At 45.6% G+C, this 20597-nt stretch overlaps 1 protein-coding gene across 1 annotated transcript; it reads left to right on the forward strand.

The window, feature by feature from the left end:
• The first annotated feature begins 266 nt into the window (after window positions 1–266).
• LOC116408044 (heparan sulfate glucosamine 3-O-sulfotransferase 3B1-like) lies at window positions 267–20348 on the forward strand. The gene is made up of 2 exons (XM_031894795.1): window positions 267–1023; window positions 16668–20348. The coding sequence occupies exons 1-2, from the start codon at window positions 632–634 to the stop codon at window positions 17284–17286; spliced, it is 1011 nt and encodes a 336-aa protein (XP_031750655.1). The 5' UTR covers window positions 267–631; the 3' UTR covers window positions 17287–20348.
• The last annotated feature ends 249 nt before the right edge of the window (window positions 20349–20597 follow it).

The raw sequence follows: 20597 nt of genomic DNA on the forward strand, positions 1-20597 counted from the left end.
GTACGTATGAGTATATAAATGTATATATACAGAGAGAGACTGCCGGTTCCGACTGCCTCTCTCCCTCCGCACAGACTGAGCGACTCACCGACTCCCCGACCCTTTATAGAGCCCGCAGCCAATCCAGGGCCCAGTGACCCCCGGGGGCCCCTCTCCATTGGGTCCCTCTCCCAACAAATGGCTAATTATCATAGGGAGGCCGCCTGTGATTGGCCGGCGCGGTGACGGGGGGCCCCTCCCTGGGGCTGAGGGGTGAGGGAGGCGGGGAGGGATCCGCCAGTCTGAGCGCTGCAGTTACTCGGAGAAGGTCGCAGGGAAATCGCTCCTGAGTCGGACTAATGGTTGCCAGCGGGGTAGAACAGTAGCCCCCCAGTCGCTGCCTATGGATAGGGCTGTACAGAGCTGGAATTAGGGTGCACTTACCCCACCCCAGGATCCCATCTGCTATTGGGGTGCCCATGCCCACAGGAAGCTGGCAGTAGGGTGCCCATGTCCCCGGATCTATGGAGAGCCCGGCTGTGAGCCCTGCCCTGTGCCCAGGGATGCCCGGCGGGATGCGCAGAGGTTGGATTTGGCTACAGCTGCGGAAGGAGTAGGTCCCTGGGTGGGGGTGCTGCTGGATGATGCCCCTATGGATGCCAACCCCGTGCCCCCCGTGAGAAGAAGGATCGTTCTGCCCCTGTGCACCATGCTCTTCCTCTGCCTCTACATGTTCTACTCCTGCGCCGGCCCCTGCGCTTCCCTCCCCGGCTCCGCACCCTCCGCTCCCTCCGCGCAGCCCGGGCTCCTCTCCCAAGTGCTGCTCCGCGCCGAGCCCCGGGCCCCCGGGGAGGACACGTCCATTTCCAGCTTCTACAGCGGCTCCGGAACCAAGAAACTGCCCCAGGCCATTATCATTGGGGTAAAGAAAGGGGGTACCAGAGCCCTGCTGGAGTTCCTCAGGGTCCATCCTGACATCAGGGCTGTGGGGGCCGAACCCCACTTTTTCGACCGGAACTATGACAAGGGCCTGGACTGGTACAGGTGAGTCCCCCCGAACTTCTTTACTCTTTATTAGTTCTGTGCGGCCCAAAAGATCCGAACCCGACAATTCGCTTCTCTTCCCCATTCCCCAAATACCCTCATTTCTCTGCCCAATAACCCCAGGGCAAAATGTACTCACCCCCTGCACCTTCATCTGCCCCCAGGCAGCTCCCTGAGTTCGGGCAGAGAGGGGGTGCAAATTCCCACTGTAGCCCCCCCGTATCCTGGGCTGTATCACTGGCACAACCTCATATTACTGGGGCCCCCAACCTTTTATTTCTCAATTTATATTGCAGTTGCTCATTAATTGCCCCCCCCCCCCCTGCAGTCACAGGATTTGCCCCTGTCTAGTGCAAATAATTCACTATAAACCATGTAAGAAAATAGGGAGTCATTCAGGAGTCAGAAAAAGAGTGGATTCGCCTACATTTTGTACTTAGTCGGAACTTCTGTCGGTTCATTTAGTGTCAGGGGTTTGTACTGAGCGGCCACCTCGGCTGGGCTGCCGCTCACCTGCTGGGACTCCCCACCATCTAGTGTTTTGTTTACTAAGGATTTTAGTAAAGGGTCATATCCAGACCCCCATTCAAAGGCAGCGGGATTCTCTGTCTCTGTCGGACTAATAACCTGCTCATCTGTATGGGGGGGGGGGGATTCAGAATTCAGCAGCTGCCCCTTGTCACCCCCCGGGGGTCTCACCTACTCAGCAAAACCCCCTTTTCCATTCACGTTTCGTGTTATTCCAGGAATATTCTGTACGAACCCCCCCGCAAATTTATTCTCTTTTTCTAAGGGAAACCTACTGGCACAAATACAACAAAAACTCTAATTTTAATTGTAAAAATATTGATTTGGGTGAAATCTTGCCCCAAATTAAGAAACAAATTATTGATTTTTGTAACTGTCGTCTCTTCCTAACGGCATTTGTGTGCAGTCTCATTCAGCGTTAGCGCTCTCGCAATTCCCTGAATATCTGAGCTGCACAAACAGAATATTGGCAATAGGGTCGGCGTAACCCTGGCTGGGGGCGAGGCTGAGATTTGGCTCAAATTGTAAATTTTGAAAATTCAATTTAAAAAAAAATTTCAACAATAAACACTGAGATTATTTGTAAAAGTGACATTTTTTATATTCGGGCAAATAAACTGTTTGTATGGAGCTCTAACACCTTGGAAATAGTGAGAGAGAGAGTGGGGTTACAGTGGCCCCTGCTGGGCAGTCTGGGAACTGAGAGCTGGAATTGCGCTCGGAATTGTCTGAAAAGGAGTTTGTTCTGGGAATTATTGGAAAAATCAGAAACTGAGGCAAAAATAAATTCTAGTTGGGGGGATATTAACTCCCCGTAGGGGGGAAATTAACTCCCCGTAGGGGCGAAGGGGCCGCGTCCCCACTTCTGTATTTAAACCCCTCCGGATTTCATTTGCACCATTTTCAAAATTTAGAATAAATTCCAAAATAAACTTCTAGAAATTTCATGATCCAATTTACACTTTCAGTTTATTTCCCAAAGACCGAGGCGTAAAATCAGTTCAAGGGGAAATTGCAATAAACGCAGTCGCTGGGCAGAATAAAAATGTCTGCGGAAAACTTTAACAGCGTAAAAAAGAATTGTAAGAAATAATATAAGATAATACAAAATAAAAAACAAAAATGAGATTAGAATCAAATTTATAAATCTGAGAGTTGAACGAAGAAATAAAGTTTTACAATTCAGAAAACTGATCTTTTAGTTGTAAAATAAATTCCAAGTTCGGGTTTAGTCGGTTGTTTCTGTTAATTTCAGTTTCAATTGCGAATTCTCAGTTCATAATAAATGTTTTTTTGGTTCAACTTCCCCTTGATTTTTATTTTTGTTTGTCGGTGACGACTTTGATGTTTTTGTTCATAATGAGCGGAAATATTCCCAGAATTCCCCCTCGGATCTGACTGATAAATTCTGCCGTATCTCGGCAACGTAAAGATGAAACTGATTTATTGGGGGGGGGGGTTAAAAATTCCTTTTGAAGTGTCAGAATTTTATTCATATTTTACAAAAAAATACAGAATTTAAAAAAAAAATAGATGAATAAAATGTGGGGAAGTTTTTGCCTTTGATTGGTTTGTGTGGGTAGGAGAGAAGGGGCTTTTAGCGGCGCTTGGGGGGGGGGGGCTTCCATCAGACCAGGGTTTGACTCATTCCTTTGTAAAAAGATGTTAAAATCTGCAGTTTATCTGTGGCAGGGAAAAGGTTAATCCCTGGGAGTCCCAGTAGCCTCGGTAATGGGTGGGTGGGGTGGGGGGGTTACTGGGTCCTCGCTGGGAGCAGCCTTAATGGAAAGTAGAAAGGGAGGAAGACGAGGTCGGGACGGAATCATTAAGTTAATTCAGGGCGGAATTGGCCGGAGAAAAGGATCAATAATTGACATTAGCCACAAGCGCCACTTACTGGGCCCCACTGGCCACTTCCCATCTCTGGGCATGAATGAGTTAATGTAGGGAGGAAGCCGCACCGGCCGCTACAAGTTTTTCATGTGGCTTAATATGGACTTTGATTGGCTTTCTGTCACCTTTTAGCTTTGTGCCTAAATGGCCCCCAGTGGCCCCCGTATTGCTGAGTGTAGTGGAACTGACTGGCCCAGAGTGGGGAATGTAGGGGGTACAGGCAAATGGGCCCAGTAGGAATAACCAGGTACCTCCAGCCCAGGTAATTACTTACAGGAGATACTTATGTCTGACTGGGCCCCGGGGCTTCTCCTGTCACCATGAGTTATTAATAGTAGTGCAGCCTGTGTATCTGTGTATTGTACTATCTGTTCCTTGGGTTGTTAGTAATGTAGTGCCAAGAACTGGGTGTTGTATGGGGCATTGGGATAGTAGCAGGTATAGTAGGGAGAGATGGTGCCTATAGTAGCAGTGGGGGGATAATAGCCTCTGGGAAGGGACTGGGGCTGTGGGACAGCAGGTATAGTAGGGAGAGATGGTGCCTATAGTAGCAGTGGGGGGATAATAGCCTCTGGGAAGGGACTGGGGCTGTGGGATAGCAGGTATAGTAGGGAGAGATGGTGCCTATAGTAGCAGTGGGGGTTAATAGCCTCTGGGAAGGGACTGGGGCTGTGGGATAGCAGGTATAGTAGGGAGAGATGGTGCCTATAGTAGCAGTGGGGGGATAATAGCCTCTGGGAAGGGACTGGGGCTGTGGGTTAGCAGGTATAGTAGGGAGAGATGGTGCCTATAGTAGCAGTGGGGGGATAATAGCCTCTGGGAAGGGACTGGGGCTGTGGGATAGCAGGTATAGTAGGGAGAGATGGTACCTATAGTAGCAGTGGGGGATAATAGCCTCTGGGAAGGGACTGGGGCTGTGGGATAGCAGGTATAGTAGGGAGAGATGGTGCCTATAGTAGCAGTGGGGGATAATAGCCTCTGGGAAGGGACTGGGGCTGTGGGATAGCAGGTATAGTAGGGAGAGGTGGTGCCTATAGTAGCAGTGGGGATAATAGCCTCTGGGAAGGGACTGGGGCTGTGGGACAGCAGGTATAGTAGGGAGGATGGTGCCTATAGTAGCAGTGGGATAATAGCCTCTGGGAAGGGACTGGGGCTGTGGGATAGCAGGTATAGTAGGAGAGGTGGTGCCTATAGTAGCAGTGGGATAATAGCCTCTGGGAAGGGACTGGGGCTGTGGGATAGCAGGTATAGTAGGGAGAGATGGTGCCTATAGTAGCAGTGGGATAATAGCCTCTGGGAAGGGACTGGGGCTGTGGATAGCAGGTATAGTAGGGAGAGATGGTGCCTATAGTAGCAGTGGGGGATAATAGCCTCTGGGAAGGGACTGGGGCTGTGGGATAGCAGGTATAGTAGGGAGAGATGGTGCCTATAGTAGCAGTGGGGGGATAATAGCTTCTGGGAAGGGACTGGGGCTGTGGGATAGCAGGTATAGTAGGGAGAGATGGTGCCTATAGTAGCAGTGGGGGGATAATAGCCTCTGGGAAGGGACTGGGCTGTGGGATAGCAGGTATAGTAGGGAGAGATGGTGCCTATAGTAGCAGTGGGGTTAATAGCCTCTGGGAAGGGACTGGGGCTGTGGGATAGCAGGTATAGTAGGGAGAGATGGTGCCTATAGTAGCAGTGGGGGGATAATAGCCTCTGGGAAGGGACTGGGGCTGTGGGATAGCAGGTATAGTAGGGAGAGATGGTGCCTATAGTAGCAGTGGGATAATAGCCTCTGGGAAGGGACTGGGGCTGTGGGATAGCAGGTATAGTAGGGAGAGATGGTGCCTATAGTAGCAGTGGAGCCACTGAGTTGTTGTTGAAGTGCAACTCCCAGCATTAGGATACAGCTGGGGGCTACCAGAGGCTGCTGGGAGTTTTCCCATTGCACATGATACAGAGCTGGAGCTGTAATATCCCCACTATATTATTACAAATCTAATTTCTTCTATAAACATTATAAGTACCATAACACTTAACAGATGCCCCGTGTGTGAGGGGGGGGGCTGAATTATCCGCGTATTCGCTGCCAAATTCTGCGCTCAACTTGCAATCAATGAGTTATTTTGGGATGGAGCCAACGTGGGACTGGTGCTAAGCACCCCGACCCCCCAATAATAACTTGTCTGTAATAGGGCGGCGATTGTATAACACAAACTGTACGGCAGGTACCGACCTCCTGCTCTCAGTGCATTGTGGGAAACGGTGGGATTTGGGGTGCTTATTTGTGCCCTGGGTACCCCTGGAACTATAGCGGGGTGACTGTTACCCCAATGTTTCTATATATCTGTAACCTTGTTATGGGCTAAGGGGGCCCAGCCTGAAGGCCAGTTAGGGGGGGGATTTGGGGTGAGTGCTTATTTGTGCCCTGGGTACCCCTGGAACTATAGCGGGGTGACTGTTACCCCAATGTTTCTATATATCTGTAACCTTGTTATGGGCTAAGGGGGCCCAGCCTGAAGGCCAGTTAGGGGGGGATTTGGGGTGAGTGCTTATTTGTGCCCTGGGTACCCCTGGAACTATAGCGGGGTGACTGTTACCCCAATGTTTCTATATATCTGTAACCTTGTTATGGGCTAATGGGGCCCAGCCTGAAGGCCAGTTAGGGGGGGATTTGGGGTGAGTGCTTATTTGTGCCCTGGGTACCCCTGGAACTATAGTGGGGTGACTGTTACCCCAATGTTTCTATATATCTGTAACCTTGTTATGGGCTAAGGGGGCCCAGCCTGAAGGGCAGTTTCCTGGAATCAGGGTTCTACCCTCAGAAGATCCAGAACACTGTTACCTTTGTAGAACCCAATTCCAAGAAAACAACTGGGTCAGTCTGTAAATTAGGGTCATGAGATCAGGTTAAAATCTTTATAAAATATAAATAATTTGGGGATCAGGAGTACATAGGGGGGTGCAGAGTTACCAGCTGCCCCCGTGTGTTTTTAGCAGTTACCCTTCCATTGTCCCTCTCTGTGCCCTGGTTACAAATGACTTCTAACTCCTAATAGAAGTGTCAGTTCTGTGGATTTTGGTATCAGATGGGAAGCAGCACATTTACCCAACCATTAAGGGAATATTTACCCTTTACAGTAGTAAAGCCTATATTCACTTTATTCCCTTAAAAACAAATAGCCTTAAAGAAATATAGGTATCGGACCCCTTATATGGAAACCCGTTATCCATTTATTTCCTTTCTCTCTGCAGTAATAAAACAAACCATTGTATTTGATCCCAACTAAGATATAATTACCCCTTATTGGGGCAGAACAGCCCTATTGGGTTTATTTAATGGTTAAATGATTCCCTTTTCTCTGTAATAATAAAACAGTACCTGTACTTGATCCCAACTAAGATATAATTACCCCTTATTGGGGCAGAACAGCCCTATTGGGTTTATTTCATGGTTAAATGATTCCCTTTTCTCTGTAATAATAAAACAGTACCTGTACTTGATCCCAACTAAGATATAATTACCCCTTATTGGGGCAGAACAGCCCTATTGGGTTTATTTCATGGTTAAATGATTCCCTTTTCTCTGTAATAATAAAACAGTACCTGTACTTGATCCCAACTAAGATATAATTACCCCTTATTGGGGCAGAACAGCCCTATTGGGTTTATTTAATGGTTAAATGATTCCCTTTTCTCTGTAATAATAAAACAGTACCTGTACTTGATCCCAACTAAGATATAATTACCCCTTATTGGGGCAGAACAGCCCTATTGGGTTTATTTAATGGTTAAATGATTCCCTTTTCTCTGTAATAATAAAACAGTACCTGTACTTGATCCCAACTAAGATATAATTACCCCTTATTGGGGCAGAACAGCCCTATTGGGTTTATTTAATGGTTAAATGATTTTTTAGTAGACTTAAGGTATGGAGATCCAAATTACGGAAAGACCCCTTATCCGGAATACCCTTGGTCCTGAGCATTCTGGGTAACGGGTTCCATACCTGTAACAGTATTTGTGAATTTGTTTATGAAAATGAGTCGGAGCTGGTGTTGTTTATCCAGGCTCCCATTTGTACAGGGATATTAGGGGATCCTGTACTCCCAAAACTACTTTTGCTATAGTTAAATATGAATATTACAATATGAGACTTTTATAAATTTTACATTTATTTGTAAATGCTGTTATTCTTCGAACTGCTGGTTCTGACTCCTGAACTGATTAACTCCTGTTCCATTGTCAGAACCCTGTGATTATCGGATATTCTGTCTCTCGAGCAGTTTCTGTGTTTGATTTTGAAACTGGAATTTCCCTGCCGAATCCATTCTGTGTATTTACGGGGTGCCAGCGAGTAATTAGGGGTTTATTCCCATTGTAATTAATAGTAACGATTTGCCATAATAAACTGTACATTTAATATAGATTATTATTAATAATAATAAAAATAATATTGTTATTATTTCATATTCATTGATTAAAAGCTTCAATTGTATTTTTTAAAATACAATTTTTCAATTTTTACTTACAAATATTTTCTTTATTTTTTTAAAAAATAAATAAATTCGTCTCCACGTTTTTTTTTTTCCTGAAGTTTCCCGATTTCAAAGGGCAGATTTATCAGTTTGTGAGTTTAGGGTTTAATAGAAAAAAACTCCCCCACGTTCTGTTCATTTCTGTGGGATTTATAGAAACGTATTTATCAATGGGTGAAAATCACTAATTTGATAAATACGCTTCTGTAAATCCCATTGGAATGAATAGAACGTGGGGGAGTTTTTATCTATTAAGCCCTAAATTCACAAACTGATAAATATGCCCCAAAAAGGGCAAGTTGTTTCGCTTTCGCTGCCCCCGATACCCAATACCCCCAAGTGCTTTTTTTCTATTTAGATGTCAAAATTATTTTTTTTATAGTTTCGGTTTAACGTAGAATGAAATTCGCAATAAAAACCTTTTGTTGAAGTTTTATTATAACATAATCAGCACAATATAAAGTTCCCCCCCCCCATGACTCTCAGTATTGGTCTGTCCCTCCGGCTCTGATGGAACATTTGGGAAAAGACATTTAATGCTAAATAAACACAATGAAGTTGTTTCAAGTTAAACGAATGATTATTTGTCTTCTCCGTCTTTGTACGAAGTCTCTTTATTCCCCGAATTCACTTGTTTCTTGTTTTTGCCCCAGAAAAAGAAGTTTCTGATGTTAAGGTCTTTGGGGGGGGGAGGTTCAGGGAGGCACCAATTAATAATATACATAATAATAATAATAATATACACCATATAGATAATAATATAAATAATAATAATATACACCATATAGATAATAATATAGATAATAATCATATACACCATATAGATAATAATATAGATAATAATAATAATAATAATATACACCATATAGATAATAATATAGATAATAATAATAATATACACCATATAGATAATAATATAGATAATAATAATAATATACACCATATAGATAATAATATAGATAATAATAATATACACCATAAAGATAATAATATAGATAATAATAATATACACCATATAGATAATAATATAGATAATAATAATATACACCATATAGATAATAATATAGATAATAATAATATACACCATATAGATAATAATATAGATAATAATAATAATAATATACACCATATAGATAATAATATAGATAATAATAAACATAATAATACACATAATATACAGGATTATATATATAATAATATACATACTATACATAATACACATAATATATATAATAATAATAATAATAATAAGCAACTGGATAATAAGCTACTGTAGCAGCTTCACATAAATTCAGATTATTTTTCTATAGATAAGTATTCCCCCCCCCCCCCCCCCATCGCAGGCGCAAGTGGTTTATTCTCAGCAGTTCGGAGTGTTTGCCCCGGGGGTGGGCAATTCTCTCACCAATCGCAGCCCCCCCCCCCCCGATATATATATTATTATATATTCAGCGTGACGGAGAGAAAGCAGATACGTAAGAATTCGGCTGTTTGCTGGAATCAACTCGGCACGGTTTTTATTTCTAAATCTGTCGATGGCGGTGTTGGGTAATGACCCCCCCCCAGTTGCAAAAGTGTCAAAGTTTCGTTATTTTGATATTGGCCGATTTTGTTTCATTGCGCAGTGGATGTTTATTGGCTGAGACAAAGGAAAAACTTCTGATTCAAATGAAATAACCAGGTTGCAGTTGGTCGTTGTCTGTGGGTAATTAGATTAGACTTGAGGGTTATCAGCAACGCAAACCGTTTCATTGCGCCCATGCAAAGCTCCACCTACTTTCCCCTGCGACATGTAAGTTGTGAGTGATAGTTCAACATTCAAGCGGTTCAGTGATTGGTTATAGAGGACGTCCACCTTTAAATAACTGTAGACATTTATATTGTGGAGACAATTTGCAATTGGTCTCATTTTTTTTATTTTTAGTGGTTTTACAGTTATTTAGCTTTTTTTTTTTTTTGGTTCAGAGGATTTCCAGTTTGGCATTTCAGCAATGATCTGGTTGCTAGGGTCTTATTTACATTAGCAACCAGGCAGTGGTTTAAACGCGAGATGGGGATATGAATAGGGGAGGGGCCGAATAGAGAGATAAGGAATAAAAAGAAACAATAACAATAAAACTGGAGCCTCACAGAGCAATAGGTTTTGGTTGCCGGGGTCAGTGACCCCCATTTGAAAACAAGCAAGAAGCAGGAGAAAGGCAACGAAATTTTTTAACTATAAAAAATAAATATGCTCTATGCTGCCTGTGTGTGCCATACTCTGCCTGCCCTATGCTGCCTGTGTGTGCCATATTCTGCCTGCCCTATGCTGCCTGTGTGTGCCATTCTCTGTCTGTCCTATGCTGCCTGTGTGTGCCATATTCTGCCTGCCCTATGCTGCCTGTGTGTGCCATACTCTGCCTGCCCTATGCTGCCTGTGTGTGCCATATTCTGCCTGCCCTATGCTGCCTGTGTGTGCCATTCTCTGTCTGCCCTATGCTGCCTGTGTGTGCCATACTCTGCCCTATGGGGGAGCATTTGGAATTAGTTGTTAGGGGGTCCCTAAGGGGTTTAATTATGTGCTGGGGGGGGGCTGTGCTTTTCATTTCTTTCACATATGAATGATGGGGGATATCCCTACAGTGAGTACCAATCATTTGGGATTTTGCTGCGCTACCACCATTAGTGTGGGTGTGGTCTTGTGACAACATGGGTGTGGTATGAAGTGGGTGTGGTTTTTTAAAAAAGGGGAGTGGTCAAAACTGGCTTCTATGATTGGCCCTCAGGCACTTAGGGCGGAAAAATTCCGGCCCTCGATACCACAGAAGTTGGACAGCAGTGTTCTATGGCATACTAAGAGTTAACTTAAAGGTAAAACACCCCTTTAATCCATCAGACTGGTCTTTAGAGATAAGTTGGCCTTGTGTTGGGGAAGGATTGGGATAAGTTGTCAGCACTGTTCTTATGTTCAGTGGGGCCTGGGAGATTTGCCCCCCGTACGGTGTGAGATATCAGCACAGATGGCCAGGATAATCCAGGTCACGGGGTGGGGGGGGATCTTATTGCCCCAGTGTCTCTGGTCTCCGAGCCCTGAGCGGGGGGGTCGAGTTTCTCAGCCTCATTCACCTGTTGCCTCGTTGAAACTGCCCAGAAACATTGGCATGTTTGGCGCCGCTGACTCCTGGCGTTGGCCGGGGCGGCTTTGATGGCAGCGACGAGCGTGATTGGGCCCCCCGCTTTGGGATCAGGGAGAAGGCGATCCATTCCATCGTAAAAATGCTTCCTTTGCAGAGTCATCCAACAAACGGGGCAATTAAAGGGTAAATAAACCAGCGGCGCCTGTGGGTCGGCCCTTTATTCCCAACTCCAACTGTGGCCCTAATTGTGACCCGGTAGCGCCCTTCTACCCCCAACAATAGAGGAATTCTGGGAGTTGTAGTTCAGTAAAACCCTGGGACCCAAGGGAACATGTTGCTCAAAGGGGGGGCATTTTGTAAGGCATCATTGCTGGGATTTTAGTGCCCCTTTTGCCCCAGCCTAGTGCCCAGCTGGCAAAGGCTTATAGAACCCCCAACAAACTGCCGCTTCTATTATTCCCCCCCACCTTGGCTCTATGGCTTCAGTGTAGTTTATAACAGGGCAAGAGGGCAGTACTGACAGCTAGTGGGGCTCTAACGGATTGCCCCACAGGTGGGACGTGACATGATCCTAATGGGGTAATTATTGCTCAGACGAGTAAACAGCCCCCGGGGCATTGGGAAAACAGCCACTATTTGTGTTCAAAACATCCTATTTGTGTCTTTTTCTAAAGAAGGGGGGGTCTTAAATAGATGACGGGGGTCTCGAACCCAAAGGACTCGCCTATAACAATAGGGCCAATTCTAGTTAACAGGAAGGGTTAAAGCGCCTTTGGCCCAATGTCCAACCCAATACCCCAAGGGGCAGATTTATTAAGCAATATAGAAAAACGGTGACAAAATTTGCCGCATTTTTCACGCTGAGAAATGGCCAATAAACACTTAGGGGGCCATTTACTCAGATTTTAGTTTTTCCCCCAATTTGGATTTTTAGTCGCATTTTTTTCCTCAATATTTACTTTGCGTCCAAACAGCTAAAAATCTGAATCCGACGATTCGCCAACCAAAACCTGCCGAGATCACATAGAAGCCAATGGCGTGGACTTTTTCTGTTCGGGCAAAAGACGGATCTTCCAGGGAAGCCATTGGCTTCTACGTGATCTCGGCAGGTTTCAGTCGGCGAATCCTTGGATTGGGATTTGTTTTAGCGCAATGGGCAGGAGGTCCCTCCCCTTCCCTGAAAGATCCTTCTTTTGCCTCAAAACTTCAAAGGTTTCGGGATTTTTTATGCTGAAAAATTCGAGTTTTTGGGGAAAAAGTCGTTGTTTCTGCAACTTTTTCCCATGCAGGCAAAAGACGGATCATCCGGGGAAGGGATCTCTGCCATTGGCTTCTACGTGATCTCGGCAGGTTTTAGTCGGCGAATCGTCGGATTGGGATTTGTTTTAGCGCAATGGGCAGTTGAGCCGCGGGTGAGAGAACGAAGAGAAAAGGCTTTTTCTAGAAATAAAAAGATGCGTTTTCACTGCTCGCTCAGCATTTTCGGGCTAAGCTGCTATAAAGGGATCAGTGGGGGGTCCTCACATGGTTCAGCCGGCCCTGACCAATCCAGTTCCAGCTTCTTAAGCCAACACAATGGCCCAAGTGATTGGGGGGGGCAGAATGGGAGGGGAGGGGGTCTCTGAATGGGGAGAGCGGAGGCTAATTGTGTGGGGGACCCTGCAGCGCAGACAGAGACGCTCAGAGGGGAAAAAAGAACTTGACAGCGTGGATGAGAAACTGGGGGGGGGGGGGTATTTAGTGGGACTGAATACAAATTGCAACAGTTGAGAAAACAAACCTGCGGGGTACAGGAATCTCCCACTGCCTCTCAGGACAAAACATTGGTCGTCCCCGCAGGATCCGACATGTCAGGTTTTGTGCCTCCCAGAACCTTCCGCGCACGGCGGCCATTGTTCCCAGACACTCACGCTGCTCTTTAAAAAGGAAAAGAGAAAAAAAACCCATGTTGGTAGGTTTGGGGGGCAGCAAATGTCTCTGACCCGCGGGTTTGGCTAATGAGAGTCATGTGACGTACAGGCGCCAGCTCAGCAAATAAACACGTTAAACCATGGCCGCCTCGCTCTGTATCTTGTGTGCCCCATTAATGGGTTAAATGTATTTTTCTGCCTGATCCAAATCTGTATATAGCACCAATTTTGTGCCATTGACCTGTTGTCCACGGTGTCCTACACCAATTTTGTGCCATTGACCCATTGTCCAGGGTGGCCTACACCAATTTTGTGCCATTGACCCATTGTCCAGGGTGTCCTACACCAATTTTGTGCCATTGACCCATTGTCCAGGGTGGCCTACACCAATTTTGTGCCATTGACCCATTGTCCAGGGTGTCCTACACCAATTTTGTGCCATTGACCCATTGTCCAGGGTGGCCTACACCAATTTTGTGCCATTGACCCATTGTCCAGGGTGTCCTACACCAATTTTGTGTTGTTGACCCGTTGTCCAGGGTGTCTTACACCAATTTTGTGTCGTTGACCCGTTGTCCAGGGTGTCCTACACCAATTTTGTGTCGTTGACCCGTTGTCCAGGGTGTCCTACACCAATTTTGTGTCGTTGACCCGTTATCCAGGGTGTCCTACACAAAATTTTGTGCCATTGATCCATTGTCAAGGGTGTCCTACACCAATTTTGTGCCATTGATCCGTTGTCCAGGGTGGCCTACACCAATTTTGTGCCATTGACCCATTGTCCATGGTGTCCTACACTAATTTTGTGTCGTTGACCCATTGTCCAGAGTGTCCTACACCAATTTTGTGTTATTGACCCTTTGTCCAGGGTGTCTTACACCAATTTTGTGTCGTTGACCCGTTGTCCAGGGTGTCCTACACCAATTTTGTGTCGTTGACCCTTTGTCCAGGGTGTCTTACACCAATTTTGTGTCGTTGACCCGTTGTCCAGGGTGTCCTACACCAATTTTGTGTCGTTGACCCTTTGTCCAGGGTGTCTTACACCAATTTTGTGTCGTTGACCCGTTGTCCAGGGTGTCCTACACCAATTTTGTGTCGTTGACCCGTTGTCCAGGTTGTCCTACACCAATTTTGTGTCGTTGACCCGTTATCCAGGGTGTCCTACACAAAATTTTGTGCCATTGATCCATTGTCCAGGGTGTCCTACACCAATTTTGTGCCATTGATCCGTTGTCCAGGGTGTCCTACACCAATTTTGTGCCATTGATCCGTTGTCCAGGGTGTCCTACACCAATTTTGTGCCATTGACCCATTGTCCAGGGTGTCCTACACCAATTTTGTGCCATTGATCCGTTGTCCAGGGTGTCCTACACCAATTTTGTGCCATTGACCCATTGTCCAGGGTGTCCTACACCAATTTTGTGCCATTGACCTGTTGTCTAGGGTGTCCCTCACCTATTTTGTGCCATTGACCCGTTGTCCAGGGTGTCCTACACCAATTTTGTGCCATTGACCTGTTGTCTAGGGTGTCCCTCACCTATTTTGTGCCATTGACCCGTTGTCCAGGGTATCCTACACCAATTTTTGCCATTGACCCATTGTCCGGGGTGTCCTACACCAATTTTGTGCCATTAACCCAGTCTAAAGTCCAGCGTACTGTGTCCCTGTTTGGAAGGGGGTGCAAGAGAATGTCCCTGTGTGACGCCCCTAATAATGAGCCAGAATTGTGCAACATATAATGCTCTTCCATCCCAAGCTCTTCTTCCAACAGGGCTTAGTTACCCTTTACATAACCCGGAGGCGGGATTTGTGCATATTTCATTCTAACCCAGGGATTCATTAACATTAGATGAGTCCATTCTCTGATTAAAGCCGGGGCCGGCGGGGGCCCCACGAGCGCAGGTGAGTTGGTGGAGCCCCTTTAATCCACGGAGAATTGGCAGCAATTTCAGGCAATTTAGCAATGTGCTCCCCACGGTTATCCCCCATTATTATCCGAGGGAAGAGGATGTAATTGGCCACAGAAATGGCTTCATTTGTGCGAGGAAGCAAAGCTTTAGCCGGATCTGTCATCTTTATCTGCTTTATGGCGGCTGTAAAGGATGCGATGGCCTTTAATTGCTTTGTTAATGGGGGATAATAGTGCAAAAAGGCGAATGGAGATTCCAGGAGAACTGGGTGTGTCCATAGAGTTATATGGCGTGGCCCCTAGCAGGGGAGGTGCAGATAAGCATGGTGTCTCCCAGCCACACTGTCTGTAGAACAACCCAGACTCTATAGATACATAGATAGAAGGAGATACCCAGGGTTCCAAGGGAAGGACATTGTCAGTCTGACGGCACTGGGCTCGGAATGTTATTTGCCTGTTTATGAGGAGCGGCCCGGGGACCACACTCAGTACAAAGCCTCTCTCTCTCCCTTTGAAACCACTGGCATTCTCTGTCTAGTCTGGGCTGGTTGCTCTCGGGCGAGACATTTCTCTCTCTTTGCTGCTGTAACACCTGCAATTCAGCCGACTTCAAATGCTACAAAGCTTTTTATCTCGGAAGCTCAGAAACCAGTTTGTAATGAAACGGCTTGAAATAACCAGGTTCTGTAGGGGGGGGTTGTTGTAGGAACGTCATGGTCCCACTTAGCTGATAACAGGGCTGCAAACATAGGGATTTCTAGGAGATCCAAGAAGTGGTCAGGAATATCTAGGAGATCCAAGAAGTGGTTGGGGAATATCTAGGAGATCCAAGAAGTGATTGGGGAATGTCTAGGAGATCCAAGAAGTGATCAGGAATATCTAGGAGATCCAAGAACTGATTGGGGAATATCTAGGAGATCCAAGAAGTGGTCAGGAATATCTAGGAGATCCAAGAAGGGGTCAGGAATATCTAGGAGATCCAAGAAGTGGTCAGGAATATCTAGGAGATCCAAGAAGTGGTTGGGGAATATCTAGGAGATCCAAGAACTGGTTGGGGAATATCTAGGAGATCAAAGGAGTGGTCAGAAATATCTAGGAGATCCAAGAAGTGGTCAGGAATATCTAGGAGATCCAATAAGTGGTTGGGGAATATCTAGGAGATCCAAGAAGTGGTCAGGAATTTCTAGGAGATCCAAGAAGAGGTCAGGAATATCTAGGAGATCCAAGAAGTGGTCAGGAATATCTAGGAGATCCAAGAAGAGGTTGACCCAAACCTCCCTCTGTTTGACCTCCAAGATGGGCTTCCAAAATTATCTGGAAGCAAATAGGCATTCTATCCAAACTGTCCTTCCCTTCCCTAACTGCCTCCCCCCCAACCTACTCACAACTCTCCCCGTGCATAAGCAGCAGTGGTTAATAAGAAACCTAGGCCGATCCATCTCGAGTCTGCACAAATGACTCAACTTGCCCATTTGTGATATGGTGGGACCTGATCCTGCTACTCTTTTAATTCCTATGGCACACATGGCATGGCGCTGTTAGGAAGAACCAGGGTGGTCCAAACGCCCACCCAATAATGCTCTGTGACACTGCAAGACAGGGGTGTTTTATCAAGCTAGCATTATCTGCATCATTATGGAATACACTTTGGGGCTCATAGTTCACCCCTTCCTGATTTTGGCCATATTGGTATAGCAACTGGACTCTTGTTATAGATACAATGTTGGTTTTACCATAGCGTGACGTTTTCCCCATTCTTTTTTTACAGGGATCTGATGCCCAGGACCTTGGATGGTCAGATCACCATGGAGAAGACCCCCAGCTACTTTGTAACCAAGGAGGCCCCGGCGCGTATCTCGGCCATGTCTAAAGATGCCAAGCTGATCGTGGTGGTGAGGGACCCCGTGACTAGAGTCATATCCGACTATACACAGACGCTGTCCAAACGGCCGGACATCCCTACTTTTGAGAGCCTGACCTTCAAAAACAGGACTACGGGCCTCATTGACATATCATGGAGCGCCATCCAGATCGGCATCTACGCCAAGCACTTGGAGAACTGGCTCCAGTATTTCCCTATGAGCCAGATCCTTTTTGTGAGCGGGGAGCGGCTCATAACGGATCCGGCCGGGGAACTGGGCCGGGTCCAGGATTTCTTGGGTCTAAAGAGGATCATCACCGACAAACACTTTTACTTCAACAAGACGAAAGGCTTCCCGTGCCTGAAAAAGGCCGAGGGGAGCAGCAAACCCCACTGTCTGGGCAAAACCAAGGGCAGAACTCACCCCGACATCCACCCCAAAGTGGTGCAGAGACTGCGGGAATTCTACCGGCCCTTTAACATGAAGTTCTACCAAATGACCGGACAGGACTTTGGTTGGGACTAAGGCGCAGTGTTATGTGAAGTAAACGCGGCTCCAACGCCCCCGGCCCTGTAAAAATGTACAGAGATCTATTTTATTATAATTTATTTTTAATTCCTAAGCAATTAATTCACTAAGCTGCCTAACCGTACGGTCGTTTGCTTATAAAGTCCTGACATTCCTGCCCCTTCCGCCCGGGGGGGGGGGTTTGTTTTGCCGGGGCCCCCGACCCATTTATGCATTCACTAATGGTGCTCTTGTCATAGTCATTACATGGAACAGAAGAAAAGCACAATGTTACTTTGGTATTTATGTTTACGGGTACTGAAATATTCCTCATTGTGGGTTTCACTTCATGTTGAACTGGGCATTGCGTGGCGATATTGCCCCTGGGGGGGGCAGTTGTTAGAACTGTAGGGCAGCCCCCTGTCTATGGTGGTTCCATCCAGGCCAAGAGATACATTATAGTCGCGGGGAATGGACATGCCGGCTAATCCCTTGGCACTCTGAAGAAGCTGCTGGTGAAAGGTTGTCGAGATTACTGAGCCAGTCCCGTTGCTAGGGCGCCCCACTACTAGATACAGCTCGATATACAGTGTAACTTGTATGGATGGAGAATTTCTCTTGTTACATTTACAGCCGTATAGACTCAATCTTTGATATATAAACAGTATAACCAACGTATACGTGGGGCACGTGGGGAGAGGTTACTGGGGGGGGGGGGGCAACACGGGTCACTTCCCATTGAGATAAGAACATACCCTCGGCAGCCCCCAAACTTGTACTAAAGCATTTTGGGTAAGAGCGCCCAGGCCAATAGCCAACTTGGGGCATTCCTTGAGGTCTTAATGGGGTTTGAGTTAACTTTTAGTAGGATGTAGGGAGTAATATTCTGAGAAAAATTGCAATTGGTCTTCATTTTTTACTATATGTAGTTTTTTAGTTATTTTACATTTTGTTCAGCAGCTCTGCAGTTTGGAGTTTCAGTTATCTGGTTGCTAGGGTCCAAAATACCTTAGCAACCGGGGAGTGGTGTGAAAGAGACATTGGTATATGAAGGAGGAGAGGGGCTGAACAGAAAGATAACAATAACAATAAAACTGGAGCGATAGATTTTTGGCTGCCGGGGTCAGTGACCCCCATTATAAAACTGCAAGATGAAGGCGAATAATTAAAAAAACATATAAAATAAATAATGAAGACCAATTGCAAAGTTGCATTGAACTGGCTGCTCTGTAACAGAAAGAGTTAACTTAAAGGTGAACCCGCCCCTTTATCTCTAGAATTGTGAAAACTTTCCAACAAAAAAAATCCCTAAAAAGCATCTAAATGGCTTTATATTAAAACCCCCCAATTTTGGCCCCCCAGCCCTGTATTATCTGGTTGCTACAGTCCATATTACCTTAGCAACCTGGGAGTGGTTTGAAAGAGACATTGTTATATGAATAGGGGAAAGTACAGCCTCACAGAGCAGTAGTTTTTTGGCTGCCGGGGTCAGTGACCCCCATTATAAAACTGCAAAAAGAAGGCGAATAATTACAAAAACATACAAATAAAATAACGAAGACCAACTGAAAAGTTGCGTAGAATTGGCCGTTCTATAACATAGAGAGTTAACTTAAAGGTGAACCACCCCTTTATCTCTAGAACTTTCAAAAGAAAAAAAATCCCTAAAAAACATCTAAATGGCTTTATATTATATTAAAACCCCCAATTTTGCCCCCCCCAGGCCTGTATCCTTATAGAGCCATTCTCTCTCATTCATAAACGCTTCCCATTCGGCGCTGCCATATGGATCCACCTCCTTCATTACTACAATAGTATATATATTTTATTTTTTTAACTTAAAAACAACCTACCTTTTTAATAATCCCATAATATTGAGCCTGTTTGATTGGCTGATGGGTTGGTTGCTATCAGCTTTGGGTAAGGGGGCAGTAAGTCCCACTGGGTGACTGTATAGGATCATGTGACCGCCCCATGTGACTGCCGCTCAGTCCATCCCGCCGTTGGCACATATGTGTGTATATATATATATTTACACAGCAGAGAGAGCCGAATCCTGGGGGTGTAATTAAACCTTCCCATAAGCCCCACACCGAGTCCCCCCGGGTCCATCCGCTCGTCTTCATGGGAACAAAGTGACTTATGGTTCAATGTCAACAAAATGTGAAAATGAAATTATGGGGACGCAGGTACTGTAGCAGCTGCCTTGCCAGCCCCCCATAAACTTGTTCCCAACTGTACCCAACAATACAATTAATAAAGGGAACTCTCCTTAACGTGCCGATCCCATTTCCTCGTTGCCTCATCGTATTCCGTGTAACTCCTCGCCCCATCGCTGCGCTCTATAATTAACTCATTACAGACCGGCCCTAAACATGATGAATTGACTTCATTCCGGCGACTGCGCCTCCTTCTTCTCACAAAATGGCTCCCAGTGAGGCTCAGAATAGCCATAAATCCGGGGGCGCCAGTCTATTAGATTGTCAGGGCCCCCCTATAATAACCAAGACTAAGTGGTTTAATCAAACGCCCAAGGAGGGACTTGTCCTACTGCTGCTAAAGAGAAAACCCCAATGGCTATGCAGAAATCTGATAAGTATTTAGGATACAGGTCTTGGGACGTTTCTCCGGCCCCAGAGCCGATAAATCCATGGCCGACTATTCGGCCGCGGCCAACGCCGGGTCGGCCCAAGACGGCCGTAAGTCACCGCGTCCCGGAGTCGGGATCCGAGCTTCCATGGCTGAGTTTTATTCAGCCCGGGTAACTGAAATCCTTATTCTATTTTATTTTCTCTCTCTGTATCCTAATAGCTTAGAATAGCAAATTGATATATATATGAAATATATATGTATATGAAAGAAAATTTACAAAAAAAAAAATAATAATAAATATAAAGAAGACGAGCGAAGCAGAAAGAAATGTACATTGTAAATGCTGTATTTTGTGCTACGGACAATGCAGATTTAATTTTACACCGGAAAGATGTTTGGGGGTTTTTTTTTAAAAAAAGAAAGAAAAGAAAATATTGCATCCCGAGAATTCACTTTGTATGAGGAAATAAAAGTATATTTTATCAAGAGAAAGCGTGTGATTGTTTTTAGTTGTTTTATTGGGTGGGGTTATTCTTATTATTCAGCGCGGTGACACTGGGGGGCAATATAAACGTGTCATTATTCCAGCAATTGTTCTATAAAGTACCCTAGTGGGGTTGCTATGTGTCTCGGGGGGTAGTGATGGAGAAATATTGTGGGGTGTTCAGTGTTGGACTGGGACCTGCCACCCCAACATCTGCCGCTATCCCAAGGGGCAGATGTTGGGGTGGCCTTGG

This window comes from Xenopus tropicalis, chromosome 10, assembly GCF_000004195.4.
Source record: "Xenopus tropicalis strain Nigerian chromosome 10, UCB_Xtro_10.0, whole genome shotgun sequence".
In the NCBI taxonomy this organism is placed as follows: Eukaryota; Metazoa; Chordata; class Amphibia; order Anura; family Pipidae; genus Xenopus; species Xenopus tropicalis.